The following is a 16699-nucleotide window of genomic DNA, read 5'->3' as shown; positions in this document are numbered from 1 at the left end:
TGACACGAAAATGGCATTTGTTCATAGAATAGCCGCACTTGACTATAAACCGCAGCTGTCCTCACCAAATGAACTACCATGAAGCTTTGAACCAATTGGCTGCAAAGCTTAATTGCTTTAAGACGCCTAATTTCGCCATCACTGCTCCCTAGGGGAGACAGTCAACCTCTGCTGCCACCTACTGTCAAAACTGTTGTTGTACAACATGCCTGCTAGCATACATTGCCTCGCTACATATGTAAATAACAATCAATTTTCATGTTCTGTGCTAATTATTTCTCCAGTTACTGTTCCAGTTGTTTCATTAATTGCTAGTTATGGCATTTGGTAACACTTTATTTTACAGTGGTGCCGTAAGACTTTTTGGACAATCAAAAATATGACACGAAACTGTCATGAGCATGAATGAATGCTTATGACAGATGTCATTTTGTGTTATCCAGCAAATTATCTTACTTTTGAATGGATTTTCAAGATCCAAGCTGGACATACATGGAGTTAGTGACATAAGTTGCCGGATAACACTTAATGACATCTGTCATAAGCATTCAGTAATGCTCATGATAGTGTAATGTCATAATTATGATGGTCTCACGACAGTCTAATGACGCCGCTGTCAAATAAACTCTTACCAAATACCATAACTAGCAATTAATGAAACAACTGGAACAGTAACTGAAGAAATAATTAACACAGAACATGAATTTTGATTGTTATTTACATCCGTAGCGCTAGGAGGCATGTTGGACAACAACAGTGTTGACAGCAGGTGGCAGCAGAGGTTGACTGTCTCCCCCAAGGGAGCAGTGATGGCCAAATGAAGCTTCTTGAAGCAAAAAAGCTGAGAAGTCAGTTGGTTCAAATGGCAGCAAGTCAATATCTCGGCAAGCCGCCTAGGATCGGTTTAAAGACACTGCTAATGAGCTGGAATTGGATGCAGGTACGATGTTGGGGACTCATCCCACATCTCTTTAACAAAAAAATCTGACCAGCAGCAGAATGTGACAGTCATGCCAGTCGTCATACTAGCTTCGCTTGCTAGCCTGCACAGCTATTCTCCCAGTCCAGGCCAACTGTCATCACACCCAGTGTGCATTGCGCACGTAAAACATGATGCCCTCCGTAGGTCAAAACATGTACTAAATATAGATTTTTAAATCAATGGCAATAAAATATGTGTTTCTAATGATATATTTTAGTCAAAGAAAACAATTGTGGCTTATTAGAGCCTCCAAGTCTTTGAGTCTGAGGATCCCTTTAAATGCAAGAGGAATTGTGAACGGTACAATTTGCGTGCGTATTTGTGTGTGCGTTTGTACTTGCAAGTGCGTATGTGCCAGTTAATTTATATGGTTCTGTTCTTATGAATTATGCCCTATTGCTGTAATGGTGTAGAAAGAATTAGGTTTACAAAGCCAATGTCTATAGCCCTGAGGGCAAATGCACACGCGCCAAGACGTACACACACACAAACACTTGCATGCGGGACAAGGGCAGTGGGTAGCAATTTGCATGCTATTACTGCATATTCATGACAAATTTGGTTAGCTTTTGCCTAATAGGGCCGAATGACAGGTTGAGAAATTGAGAGGCTTCTTTAATAAAACACACACAAACACACTTGCACACACTCATGCTAACTCTCCTCTCTGTCATACAATAATCATCATGACACTTATGACTCTTAAGTAGGAACCCCCGTTTCATCTGCGGTGATATTGGACCACATTTTTTATGCGTAGCTACTTTATTATATAGAACAATAGTCATATAGCCTCATCCGTCGGGTGCATAATTAGGAACATAAACATATGATAGCACACACTCTTACGATCACAGCAGCTGTGGCATCAGTCTACATGATGACCTTCTAGTATGAGAGTAATGACGTGCGATATGCGCAGCTAATAAGGTTTCAAGACTCCAAATTTTTGGCCAACTCTCACTTTAATCGAGTGTGTGTACATCAGTTTTCCAAATAACATATTTGAGTTGTAAAAAATAATTATGCGTAGATACTGTATATAATACAGCACACAGATGCAAAAATGTCAGGGACATGACAAAGCCATAACCTTGTACGCCCTGAAATTAATCGAGCTGCTTGACTGGACGCTGAGTTACGAAACCCAGATTGTTGATTGTGTTGTTATACAGTTTTGTGGCCATCTGATGTATGTACCATGTCTGAATGTGCGTCTTTAGTTGTATGGGGGACAGTAAACTGATAAGCATATGCTTCCTCCTGTCCGCCTTTGTCTTCTTCTTCGGTTACTTCGGGCAAATCATATCACATTTTGAAAATGTCAATGATTGTCAATGATACCGATGATGATGACAATAAAATTCATTCATTCATTCATTCAATAATACCCCTCAAAGTAACTGTGGCTGCTTTTAGTCCTCAAACACATTCACATGCCATTATCACTGTAATTAATGGGCATTTTCAGTTCGAATTTTCATGGCAAAACTCAACAAATATTATACAGTGTTTCAAACTAGAGGTCGACCGATATGGGATTTTCAAATGCCAATAGCGATATCTAAAAAAAATTCAGCCGATTACTGATATACAAAGCCGATTTTATAAGCTAATATTTTAGGCCGATATCCTTTTTTTTTTTTTTTTTTTAAAGCATGCAGATTATGAAAGGCAATTTAAAAAATAAAAATGATAGCTTCAAATATACAATGATGACCTGAGAATTAAAGGATTAATTTGGTGTCGTGCTAACAAACCAACGAACGCAACACTTCTTTTTATAATTAAACACACTCAGCAATTATTTTTCAATAATTAAACTCTCCTTGACTTCAGAACGAGATGTAAACAAGTGAGAGTATAAGAAGATGCTTGCCATGCTAAAGCTAATGCTAACGCGAATGCTATGCTAACAGTACGAATTACATTTACAGTGTAAGGATCACTCACTAAACACCTTAAAAGCTTAAAGCAACAATAAATATTCTCATGCAATATTAAAAAGTCTTTTTAGTGTGTAGCTTCCTGTAGCAACCTGCCAGAGGTGGGTAGAATAGCCAAAAATTTTACTCAAAGTAAGAGTAAGCCTAGTGTTACTTCATAATAATATTACTCCAGTAAAAGTAGCCGTCCCAAAAAATTACTCAAGTTAAGGTAAAAAGTATTTGGTGGAGATAATATTAAGTAATGAGTTACATTGTAACTGCCTATATTTTTGTTGGATTTTTAAATTTTTTTAAACAATGGCATTTAAAAAATTTTTTAATTTATTTTTTATCGATAGTTATCGTTGAGTTATTGATATTGTTATAATGATATCGTACAGTAACCCATGACAAACCCACATTAACCTAAAGAAATACAAAAAAAAAAAAAAAATCATTGAATTCCGACGAGAAAAAAAAAATTACATAAAGTAAGCATTATTCGGCTAATCATATTTATAAATTGCGAATGCATAAAAAAAACATTAACTCAATCAAAAACTTACCTTATGTTGGTTTTAACAGGGAGCATCTGGATTGAGCCATGCTAAATGAGTTATTTCATATTCAGTATTACTACTAGAGGGAAAAATATCCACCCAAATCAATAAAACTAAATGCACTTTCAAAACAAACCATTACAACGCTACTCTAATTAAAAAAATCTTCAAAGCAGCAAAATTTGAGTCAAACCTTTTTTCGAATCAAATTACTCGAGTTAATTGATTAAACGTTGCAGCACTCGTCCATATATCGACCTCTATTTCAAATTGCTCTACTGTATATATAATTTAGTGCTGCAACAATTAATCGATTAACTCGAGTAATTTAATTTGAAAATATATTGGAATTAAATTTTGCTGCTTTGAGTATTCGTTTAAATAAAGTAGTGTTGTAATGGTTTGTTTTGAAAGTGTTTGCATTTAGTTTTATTGATTTGGGTGGAATCACTACCCTCTAGTGGCAACAGTGAATATGATATAACTCATTTCACATGGCTGAATCCTGCTGCTCCCTGTTCAGACCAACATAAGCTAAGTTTTTGTTTGAACTAATGGTTTTTCTGCATTCTTAATTTAGTGTATAGGTACATTTTTTGTGTGAATATGTGTTTGAACCATTTGTTAAGAGCATTGTTTAAAAAAAAAAAAAGCATTTTATAGCATTTAAGCTAGCGGACTTCTGCTATGTAAGTTAGCCAATTGTTCTTTTGTTGTACTTAGATCCTCATTTATATGTATATTTTTTATACCATTTGAGGCTCAGGTATTTTAATTTTTATGTTCCTTATCCGATTTCTCGATTTTTCGAACGAACTACTTCATCGATTAATCGACTGCTAAAATAATCAATAGCTGCAGCCCAAATATATAATTTCTTTCCCTACTTCAACTTGTGCACTGGTTAACAAAATAAAATATATTGCTCCAAAAAAGTAATCTAATGAACGACTATATTTGTAGCTTATTTTGTCTCCATATTCTTTAATTTGTGACGATATGTTGAACTACTAAACTATTGAAGTTGCAATTGAACATTCAACCCTCAAAACAATACACATACTCTCTTGCTGGTAAGTTGAACAAAGTTTTTGTGTCGTGTCTTTTTTTTTTTTTTTAAGATATTCTTGAATAAAATGCTCTCTACAATGTGATCACTCAAAAGGAGAACGCCTTGTTGTGATAGTCTGATAGAAACTGATAGCACGACACACTTTCACTTGAAACAGAAGCAGACTGTAATCTAAAGTCATTTTAAGCTTTCACGCCATTTGACTGAAAAGTTTGTTTTGCTGAAGTGAAAAGCTTTAACTCTCGATGCGCTCTATCCACACTCTTGTCACTTTTGTCAAACGCCGCTTTTCCCTCACTGCTTGGCACCAACGTGGAGACACGCTTGATCAAATGTGAGTTTTAACATTTTTAATCTGTGCAAAGTTTCATCTGAACAGGCTAGTAAATATGAAATTGTGTGCGTGCGGTGAGATTGGGAGGGAGACAGAGAGAAAGCGCACATGGGATCATGCGTACCTTTTTATGCCTGTTTTTGAGAACTGAGTGATGTTTTTTTTCCCCTCTCCTTTGCCATCTGGGGTGTGTGACAGCTGTCACTGGTTACTTAAGGAGTTGTCTGGGCAGAGTTAGCATCTTTTTACAGTTGGGACACGCACACACATACAGAGATATCAGATTCAGTTGCCATCATTTGGTGGAACTTTTAACATCTTCTTAAGCCTTGTGAATCAATACGTTACATTTACGGTCATTTCTTCTTAAACTGTAGCTAGATCATTCTTGTTTTCAGTCAGTCACCCCCAAAAAATAGTGGATTTTTATTTATTTTATTTTTCACAACATATTTGCAAATTGGCAGCTGTTTACAATGGCGGAAGACTTTACAAAAGTAGGCTAATGGTGGAGAGGAAGCTAGTTAGCCGTCTTAGCATGGTAACTAGCCACGTTATTGGCCTTGTTAACAATTTTACGTTATAGACCCTACTCACATGATGTCACAACCACGCCCCCGCGCCATATTGTCCGTCAACTCGTTGTGTTGACGCATTACCGCTACGTAAATTCCTCCTATTATGGCGTGTTTTTCTGCTCGTTAACATTAATAATCAAAATGGTGATGGTCGGTTGCAATAACAGAGAAGATAGATGGAGAGACTTGAAGTTCTACCGTATTCCGAGAGACCCGGAGAGGAGAGCGAGATGGACTGCTGCAATTCGACGAGAAAGCTGGGCTCCAAACGATTACCACAGATTATGTAGTAGTCATTTTATATCTGGTAGGATGCATTTAATATATATTTAGAGGGTTTTGGGCTGACAACCACAATTAAGATCATTGCTAGGCTAATCACCGACAACATACACTCAGACGTTGTGAATGAACTACCTGAAAATATATAATTATAAGGGGATAATAAGACAGGTGTCATACAATTAATTTACAATTTCACTATTGAGGTCAAAAGCCAAAAAATAGCCAAAATAGTGCTATCGCACTTCATATTACATATTATATATGTATGTAGTGAGAGTGCTATCGCTAAACCATATGAACATTAAAAGCCCTAGCTCCATTGACAAATGACATGAAATACATTAGACTTGACAGTGGATGTTAGCAAGAACAAAAGATTTTGAATTGAAAATTTCGTAACTCGGCTTCCCGAGCACAAGATAGATTCCTGCCGAATTTTCGTGGACGAGGACCTGTTTCACCCAACCAGCAACGTAGCATTTATAAGCCTCCAAGCTCTTAAAGTTTTTCAAACTTTCGTGAGAATAGGCTGATTTTGTGTGGACAAGATAGTTGTAAATATCAGGGTAGCAGATGTCAGGCAGAGACGGCGAAGACAGCGGGTCGAAAAACATCGATTTAGGCATCAAATATGGATCTGGCGAATGGATAAACTGAAGCTTTTCCACATAACGCCTTTTATGCAACGCATCCAATGAGTTTACAGTGTCAGATAACACCGGGGCTTCCATGAATTGCTCTATAAATTGCACGACTAATTGAAACCATTGAGAATAGGGCTAAAAAATGACGGACAATATGGCGGCCGGATACAGCGACATGTCATTTTGTGACATAGGTGAGTAGGGTCTATACTATAGTGTTTGTTTTACCATCGCACACTAAACCAGCTTGAGTGAACTCTCGTAGCTGGTGGGAAACGTTAATGACGGCGTTTTCTTACCTTAAATTTTATGTAAAGTGACCAGTGTTGGGCACATTACTTTAAAAAATTAGTTATAGTTACTACTTCTTTCAAAAAGTAACTGAGTTAGTAACTGAATTACTCTATAGTAAAAATAATTAATTACCAGGGAAAGTAACATTTCCGTTACTTTAAAAAGTTTTTGTATTTCAAAGAATTTGAAATTTTCTGAGCAGTATTTGAGTCAGTTGAATAGAGAAGAAGACAGGTAGTTGTGTTATAGAACATTGAAATATTTATTGCACCTCACCAGCACTGATTTATCCTGCACTTGAAGTACAACAAAAATAAACACAATATAATAAAATAACAATCAGCTGTAAACAATATAAAATGAGTTTAATAAATTAAATCTAACTCTCACAACCTGAGACAACTGGTGAAGTAGACATAGCCTACTGTACTTCAAGTATTTTGACTTGAAATAGTATTTATATCTCCACCTCGTAAAGGACAAATTTTCCTCTGAATGCTCTGCCATCATATCCCTCTGCATCTGTTTTGCGTGTGTGTGTTTGCCGCACGCGCTGTTCTGGTTTGTGTGTGAAAACATCAGCTATGATTGGCTTACCAGGACACATGACTCTAACCCTCAGGCGATCACAATCACTTCCATCACATCTATCCAGGTGGTGCATTCAGGTAGACTCGTCCCCCTACTTCTCCCGTCACCCTCAAAGCGTCTGCCGTCCTCAAGATGGAAGCAGCATTCTTGCTGGCTGACAGTGGGGAACGAGGCTAGCATTCAGGTGTAGCAAACACAGAAACGTTAGCAAGCTTTGGAAAGCATTGTCTAATTGAATGAGCAGGGACAAACAGCCTGGAGTCATAAGAAGTACGTGCTGTAATATTCTGATACAGAATTATCCGAGGCACCCTAAAGTGCACACGGCGCCATTATTGTTTTGCTCACATGATGCGGGAGTGAGAGACACGGCCTGCCGAGAGCTGTACGTTTGTGTTAATGTTGAAGTCATATGTGCTATTAAAGAAACAGAGTGCCAGCACGTCCTGTGTGGTATATCTTTGCTAAGAAAAAGCAGAAAACAAAACACGTGCTCCAAGCCCCTGCAGAAGAATCGCAGCCAGCAGCGCAACAAAAAGATGTCCTCGATGTCTTCCACTTCGAGTGTGGTCAGACACAGCGGGCGCCATCTACCCTAGCTATCCTCTACATATCCAGACTTGAAAGTGTTTCCCGGGTTGTCCAGGTTCTGATCGCATTGTAGAAAAGATCTTGTCCAGGGCACTCAGTGACCAATTGACCAGTTCCATGTCATTACAGGATGTCACAATACTACTACAGTGGGCAGAACAAGTATTTGATACACAGTCAATGGGAAAACCCATTGGCGGTGTATCAAATACCTGTTCTGCCCACTGTATTAGAAGTCAATTGTCTATGCATTTACAGCCAAAAGATTATCTGTACTTGTGATGTCTGGATGAGTTCTGTTTGCATTGGCTTTGAGTCACTTTTTTTTTTTTTTTTTTTTAACCCTCTTTTGTCTTGGCTACACTCGGTTTAGTTGTCACCCAGACATTATTTGCCTTTTGTACAGTTCTTTTCATGACTAAGAGTTAGCTTGAGTCAGCAAAATGATTGTTAATAAAATTTGTTTATACCTCCTCTTAGAGTCCGCTACTTGGGTCATGATTAGTTTTCACAAGCTGCCAGGTCTTCGACTTGCTTGATAACTTTGGTATTTTTTTACAGCTCTGGTTCTCCAGCAGCCTGCATACAAACCCACTACACAGATTCTGATGTAGCCTGCAAGTTGGGAGAGAACGCTTTGCAAACTGAAAAGGTAACTCACCAGTTCTAGCTCGGCATTATGACAAATAAGGTTGGATCCACCATAAGCAAAGGCTATGGTATTTTTCTGACAGATCTTTTACTCTTAGTCCTCTATGAGTTTGACTCCAATATTAAATGACTTGTTCATTTGTCTGTCTTATTTCACTGTGCTTGTTATTGTTTAGAAGACTGACTTGGAGGTGGGGATTTTTAAAATTTTTTTAACAATATTGGTTTGGCAGCTGTGCTCAAAGCACTCCGTGTGCACCCAGGTTTAACAAGAGGCTAAGGCACATGTGATGAATTACCGGAATATCTCCCAGCTCTTGGTAGCAAAAATGGCGGTGGCGATCTGGGCTAAATTATACCCACTGCTGTTTTTACTGCTTTCTGTGGCTTATGGGTGAGGCACGTGTTAACTCTCAAAGGCTTTTCATCACTTAAGTGACCTATTATTACCACAAATATTTTATAATTTTACCAGGAAACTATGATCATGTTTACTATTTTCTGATAAAATAAGCGCCAATACACCTGTTCAAGCTTCGTGTACTAAAATGTAGTTTGTTTTTATTCATTTTAAAAGCAAGCAATGGAAAAAAAAAAAAAACGTGTCTCAGTGAAATCCTAAATTCTCATGAGAGCAACCTTCTTTCAAAACGACCACCTTTAGTCTGCCCTTTCAAACATGTGGAAATTCACCAACATACTGTTTTTCTTTGCGTGAAGCTAGAATCTGGCACCTCTTAGCCCCAATTAAAACAACTTTATATCCTTAACAATGAAACCAATGCAAGTTGAATTCCTTGTGGGACTAAATGTTTTCGTCCGCATTGACATGACTTGCTATCATCTGTGCAATGTTTTCATTCCTTCGCCCACACTATTATGCAGTTGTGTAAGCATGCATGTTTATTTGTTGAGGCATTGCATTCCGCAGTTTGACCTTGTCGCCTGTGTCAATCCGACAAAAAAAACCACGATAACATTCGTAGCTGTGCTTTATTCATTTTTATGTTAACCTACTTCTATGTTTCAAATAGGCGACGTGCACCGAGAACATGACACTAGTCACAATTAGAAAATTTTTCTCATTTTCTGTCTATTCAGTTCTTTTAATATTTCCAAACGTTTTTGTCCAATTAGCAACAATACGTTGTGGATGGATAAACGGCCCTAATACTTTTATTTATTTTCTTACTCTAGGTTGAAAGTGGCGCAAAATTGGCATATTTGCAGAGTGAGATTTCTTGTCTGCAAAGCCTCCAGAAAGACAACATGAAGGAAATTGCTGAAAAAGACCTCCGCATTACTAAACTGCAAGCAAGCATTTTGTTGCTTCAACGGGAGAGTGTCAACACCCGTGCTCAGGTGGGTAGAAACATAGGTTTGAATCAGGTTGCTTTAATGACAAAGTGTTTGCCTTTCTGGCATCTTGTTTGTGTGTTAATTTTTTAATTAGGTGAGGATGCAAAAACTCTTTATATGTATCAGCTGAGAAAGCTTATATTTAAAAATTAGAGGTAAATGTTTTTTATACAGTAAATAACCTCCTGCCTTTCACAGACAGTGTTTAAATGAGCGCATTAATTCTCCTCAGCGTCCCCATTTTAATCAGCTTTCAGTGTGAAAATGAGTAACTCCATCATAAACCGCGGGAAGATCATTTCAACTAATTAAAGACCAACAAGGTTTTTCCCAATTACAAATTGATTAAAACTGTTGAAACTTGCATCCGCGCTGCATCTCCTGTGCGCTTTTATCAGTTTTCTAAATTCCCAATCTGCTTTATGTTGGCTTTATGTCTCCTATATTTACCCAATAATCAAAGAGTTTGACTTTTGGGGAGGGGGGGGGCACAACATGTTGATGACCCCGAAACGCAGTGTCAGCAATAAAATTAACTTACAAGAATATTTATAATAATAAGTTGAAAATGAGCGTTTTTTTGTTTCCCATCATTCTTGAGGGAAATTCTAAACCAGGTTGCTGACAGGACAGATATACTTTTCACCAAGATCATCATCCATTGAATATGGTACGCCCGCCGGTGTTGTGCCAGTGTAGTTACCGCAATCAAAAATCGTATCTCCTGGGCGGAGCCATATGGCTCTTCATTATTCTATAATATATATTATAGAATATATATTATATATTATATTATACAATATATTATAATATATTAATAGTAATATATTGTTATTATTACTCTTTATTATTCGATCAAAAAAAAGTTGCTACAATCAAAATACATATTTTCACAAAAAAAAAAAGTCACTTCAATAAAAAAGTTTTTGAATGGAAAAATAAATTTGAAATAAAAACATGCATTTGAAAGCTATTTTTATTTGAATGTTTTTTTTTTTTTAATTGAAGTCAATTTTTTTTTTTGATTGAAGCAACTTTTTTGATTGAAGTCATGTTGTTTTGTGTCTGGGCCACATTTTGGCTAGGACATTTGTGTCATTATTAATCAAGAAATAAGTTGCTTCATACAAAAAAAAAAAAAATCAAAAGAAAAATCACCTCAATCAAAAAAAGAAAAATTTTAATCACAGAAAAAAAGTTTTTGAATGCGAAAAAATATTTGAGACTCAAAAATTTGCATTTGAGCACTCAATTTTTCATTAAAAAACGTTTTCTTTGATTTCAGCAATCCTTTTTGTGTTTGGGCCATATTATAGGTAGAGCATTTGTGTCTAAATCATTCAATTCCTAAGAAGTTGCTTCAATTATTAAAAAAAAAATATATATATATATATATTTTCAATCAAAGAAAAAAATCATTTATAAAAAATAAAATTGCCCCCCCTCACCCTTTAAAAAAAAAAAAAAAAAAAAATGACATGCAAAGCAAATGACCGTCTAAGGTTCTAGTCACATGATCTGTTCGAAAAATCATTTTGACTAAGGGTGTAACGGTACATGTATTTGTATTGATCCGTTTCGGTACGTGGTGCTCGGTTCGGAACGGAGGCGTACCGAACGAGTTTCTGACGTAATGTAACCCTTACTTTTCGAGGCTGTGAGTTGATTGGGTTACAGTTTCTTTGTGTAGATCATATTTACTCAGTATTCTCTACTATAATGAGGACCAACACGGTAGGACAGTATAACCCAGAAACGTTAACAGTGTGACAACGTGGCTGCCGCGAGAACGCAGTGAAACATGGGCATTAAAGTCAATCAGCCAATGCACACCAGTCGCAGTGCGGCCGCGTGTGAGACGCGTCCCAGAAGCGGCTCAACGTGACGCACGCGAAAAGAACGGCAGAGTTTATTATTTGACGCGAGACGCGACCCTCCTGCGTTAATACTACTACCGGTAGCTAGGATCGGTCAGACTGGAAGTCACTTGTGTAAAAATACGGTGGATCCGGTCGATTTCCAAACTAATATGCAATCATAACCCACTTTTTGAGTCCATCAGATCTCTTGAGTGGTAGATCGGGGTACAGTTGACTTGTCTTTGTTGATTTACTGCTGTCTTCTCTCCTATAATAATAACCAACACGGCCCCGTGTTCAATACAAAACCCTCCTACCACAACAAAACAAGTAGGAGCTAATATTCACATAGGAACTAAAGTTATACAACATAAAATATACAATATAAATGAATACTATATCACATTTGTGAAATATAAACACATAATAAAATAAATAATAGCCCATTTAAATAAAATAAATTGAAATGAGCTAAAACACCTGTAATTAAATAATAAGAATAATACACAGATCCTGCTTACACAATTAAATGAATGAATTTCTGTGTTGCGCTTTAACTTGAGAAAATCCACCAATAAAGCTTTTGAAAACCGTTCATAAGAAAAAAAAAAAGATTGAGGCATTTCATTTGTAAAATGTTAAAATTAGAGACGTCCTGATCGATCGACATCGGGTCCGATCCCGTCATTTTCAAAGTATCGGAATTGGCCAAAAAAATATCGGACATGCCTTTTTTTAATATATATATATTTTTTAATTAATTTGTTTTCTAATTGTATTTAACGTTACAGACATAATATGTTACACTCATCCAGAGTCTTTAGTTTAGGCTTAAGGTAGAGTTATCAAGTTTAATTAATTTTTTAAAAAATGTATCACATTAAAATTTTTAATGCAATTAATGCATGCGCTGCACGACCCACTCACTTTTTGTCGCGCTCAATCTGTAATGGCGCCGTTTTACCTATCTCGAGAGATAAAAGGCAGCGTAAAATAAGTAGAGTGAATTTTGGCAGCCTTTGGAGCCTTTTTTTAATTGGCTAAAGCCTTACAATCCCTCTCCCTACGATTAGAAATATCGTGGGAAGCAATGTGGTGAAGCAAGGTAGTAATTGATCTTTTTTTTAACACCCTATGTTATTTCCCAACGCAGAGAAGATATATCAATTGGTAGCACCACGCACAGTCATGGTTCCACTTCCCATCATGCATTTGGGCATGGCTACAGTATCATTTACTGAAAGCTCAACAAATACACTAGATGGCAATATTTAGTCACAATATACAAAGTCACAAGTCTTTCTATCCGTGGATCCCTCTCACAGAAAGAATGTTAATCATGTAAATGCCATCTTGAGGATTTATTGTCATAATAAACAAACACAGTACTTATGTACTGTATGTTGAATGTATATATTCGTCCGAGTTTTATTCATTTTTTTCTTAATGCATTGCCAAAATGTATATGATCGGGAAAAATTATCGGGAATGATTGGAATTGAATCGGGAGCAAAAAAAAAAGCAATCGGATCGGGAAATATCGGGATCGGCAGATACTCAAACTAAAACGATCGGGAGCAAAAAAACATGATCGGAACAACCTTAGTTAAAATCTTTGTCATTGGATTGCTTTTCTCTTGAGCACAGGACTTCTTTTTTCTTCTTTCTTTCAGAAAGAAAGCTGACCAATAGGCAAATTGTTGTTGGATTATCTTTAAATACCTGCTACTTTTTTTATTCTAGCTTTATATAGGCTAATGTTCCTATTGTTGAAAACACAAAGGTGTGTATTAAACAACTAGCACATTTATATTTTGCATTTTGTTTTCTTACTGTACCGAAAATGAACCGAACCGTGACCTCAAAACCGAGGTACGTACCAAACCGAGATTTTTGTGTACCTTTACACCCCTAATTTTGACCCATTCTTTTTTTTTTGTTCATTCATTTTTGTTGTTTGTTTTCTTGCTTTACAACTTTTATATATTATAGGAAAGTCAATTACATGCAATGACACTTTTCGGCAAAGTCCGCTTATGCCAATAATGTGATTTGGTGAGTTTAACCCTCGCAAGACAAAAACCAACATATGCTTCGCGTTCACCCAAGAGTGGAGTGCAAAAAAACAAACTGCACAACACTTCACCTTAATTCAGACCTCAGACACTCTACCCCCTATCCCCTTTTCCTTCCATCCTGCCATCTCGCCACAACCGCTTCAAATTAATCTGCAAAATATTGATTTGAGGAGCACGGGAGCGGGTGGGGGGGCGCGATTGCGGCCGCATATTAATAAGAACGGGCCGCTCTTCATCTCTCCTCTATACTTTAAGATCCTCATATCTTCATAATTGATTAATGTTCCTTTGTGAAGTGGGAATGAATAATACATTAGCGGGCCTGCTGCACCCTCAGGCTGATGAGAAAATGTTTAATTTCAGTAAATGTAACGCTCCCTCTCCCTCTCTTTCTCCGCTTTCATTTTCCCTCTCTGCTTATTTGTGAGCGCTGAAGTTTGTTTGTGAGCCGAAGACTGGAGGAGTGTTGTTGATTTGCTTCCCCCCCTACCCCACAACCCGCCGCGCAGTTGCCTTGAAGGGTATGTTAAGCATCAGAAACAAAAGACAGCAAGTTGTCTTCAAAAAAATAAAGAGGAATCACCCCACGGATATTTTTTTGCACACGGTGCATCAGAATGCATCATTAATTTTTGCTGTATCAGGCAGCAATCAGTGGGAAACACGCGAGCAACCTGGCGCTAACCTCTTTAGCGGGCTCCGAAAGGTGCTAGGAGGGTGACACGTGCGATGTTGTGACTGGCACCGCCGCTCATCTGGCTGACAGCGCTAATTATGCTAAACAGACGGCTAATGATGATGACGGGGGGATTCGAGAGCCGCAAAGCGCTCTACGTGAGTGTTTTGTGTGCGTGCGTTGGATTCGGTGAGCTCAGTGGGGCATCTGGCACCTGATGGCGAGCATCTGTGTACGTTGAATAGATAAACTATGAAGTAAACACACAAAGACACCCACAGGTCCCACTTCATGCCTACTTAGCGCTGCCTCATTTTCATTTGAACGCACACAAATGATGAAGGGGCTGAGCCCAGGGCTTCATCTACGCGCGCAAATTGAATAAACAATACTTATCATTTAACAAGGGTCCTAATTAGTTATGCTAATGAGCATAGATAAGCCAATTAACCTCATGAAGTGGTTTTATGTTTCTGCGCCTCAGAGCATATCAGAGACACTTAAGAAAACACATTTCCCTAATTAGCGTTCATTGATATAGACAAGCTTTTATTTATTTTTTCGCACGTCTTTGTTTGCTTCTGAATGCGCCGTAATAAGCTTTCCACACTCAAAGAAATAAATGTGCTACAACTATCGAGTATTTTAGTTGCCGATTAACCCCTTAACACCTAAGCCTATTTTGGCGGAATATGCATGCCTTTGATATTGCCTTTATATTTCCCCCCAAAAAAACCTTTCCCTTTTTTCCAGGACACCATAACCTTCATGTCCAAACTGCTGTTTTCTTCACTGACCAATGGCGTACCACATGCATGCTATTTTTAGACCGTGACGTCGCATCGTAAAGCGGAAGTAAAGCCGAAGTGGGACATTATAGACCCGCCCTCGCATAGAAACAACGTAATTTGTAATACTTTTTTCCGGTAATCTTTCAAAAACGAACATGCCGATCACACATTGCTTTTTTTGGAACTTGTAGAAACGACTCTAGACATTACGACATATGAAGGATGTTTTCTTCATACGTTTCCGGAAACCAAAAACTCGGGAGGAAAAAATGTCAAGACCGAATCAACTTGTGCGGACTTTAACACCAGCTCGGTGAATCCATTCACATTTCACATGCAGTAAACGTTTTGTGGGGTGGGCATGGTCTTTCAGAGGACAAAGAGGCAAGCCATTTTTATATTTTTAACTTATGTATTAGCATAACGTTGTGCTATATATATTTATATATATATATATAAACAACTTCGGTAAGGGGGAAGTGTAAATAAATTATAGAATTAAGATTTGTTATCAATGAAAAAATTAAAAGTGTTCGTTGGTTGTCACTGAGTAGCATTTGCGATCGCTACACAAAGCTAACTAAATTACCCCCAAGAACGGTAAGAGACGTAGGACAACCAGAGGATATATAAGAAAGACAGGGCTGATGGTAAAGGATAGCTTGTTGAAACTGGAGAATGTCTCGTTTTTTTTCGTCTTTTTCAGCCTTCGACACTCAAGCCTTCTCTTAAACTGAACATTTTTATGTTCTTCCACATCTTTGCCAGCGAATTTGGCACCGGGGACATCATTTTCGGAGAGAATTGGTAGGTTTAGCTCTGTAAACATCTCCTTCGTACACGATTTCCATTAATTTCTTATCAGGGACAAACGGTAGCGTGTCCCTTCTTAGCAACAGAAGCTAATGTCATGAACATTAATGAGTGGAAGTGACATGTTGCTTGCGGTACGTCATTATAATCAACATTTTCCACCCAAAAAGACGGGGGGAAAAAAAGTCAAAATTTTTCATATTGACGTCCCATTTACACCCAAACATGCTCGACGAAACGTTTCGAAGTGTCATGATATTTATTGAACTTGTTAGGATAAACTTTCAACTGAAAATAATGAGACTGAATAGTTTTATATTTGATAATTCAACAAAAACAGCAGGGATGTTCATAGGCGTTTTTGGCCTTTACACATACTATAGTCAAAACAGGTTATATACAGGAGACCGCGAGTGTAAAATCGTGAATATATATAAATATGTATATACAGTGGGGAGAACAAGTATTTGATACACCCCATTTTACACAAAACTCCAAAAATGGGCCAGACCAAAGTATTAACACCCTCAGCCTGATACTTGGTAGCACAACCTTTAGACAAAATAACTGCGAACAACTGCTTCCGGAATCCATCAATGGGATTCTTACAATG

At 37.5% G+C, this 16699-nt stretch overlaps 1 protein-coding gene across 4 annotated transcripts in view; it reads left to right on the top strand.

The window, feature by feature from the left end:
• The window catches only part of LOC130909059 (polyamine-modulated factor 1-binding protein 1-like), a 283508-nt gene that overhangs the window by 91260 nt on the left and 175549 nt on the right, over window positions 1-16699 (top strand). For all 4 annotated transcript variants that reach the window (XM_057825134.1, XM_057825133.1, XM_057825131.1 and 1 more), the window contains exons 3-4: window positions 8421-8511; window positions 9708-9872. In XM_057825134.1, the coding sequence (XP_057681117.1) occupies window positions 8421-8511; window positions 9708-9872 (256 nt within the window). The remainder of the gene's footprint in view (window positions 1-8420; window positions 8512-9707; window positions 9873-16699) is intronic.

The sequence above is a fragment of the Corythoichthys intestinalis genome, chromosome 20 (assembly GCF_030265065.1).
Source record: "Corythoichthys intestinalis isolate RoL2023-P3 chromosome 20, ASM3026506v1, whole genome shotgun sequence".
In the NCBI taxonomy this organism is placed as follows: Eukaryota; Metazoa; Chordata; class Actinopteri; order Syngnathiformes; family Syngnathidae; genus Corythoichthys; species Corythoichthys intestinalis.
Note: the sequence above shows the minus strand (reverse complement) of the source record. Positions and strands in the feature narration are given on the sequence as shown.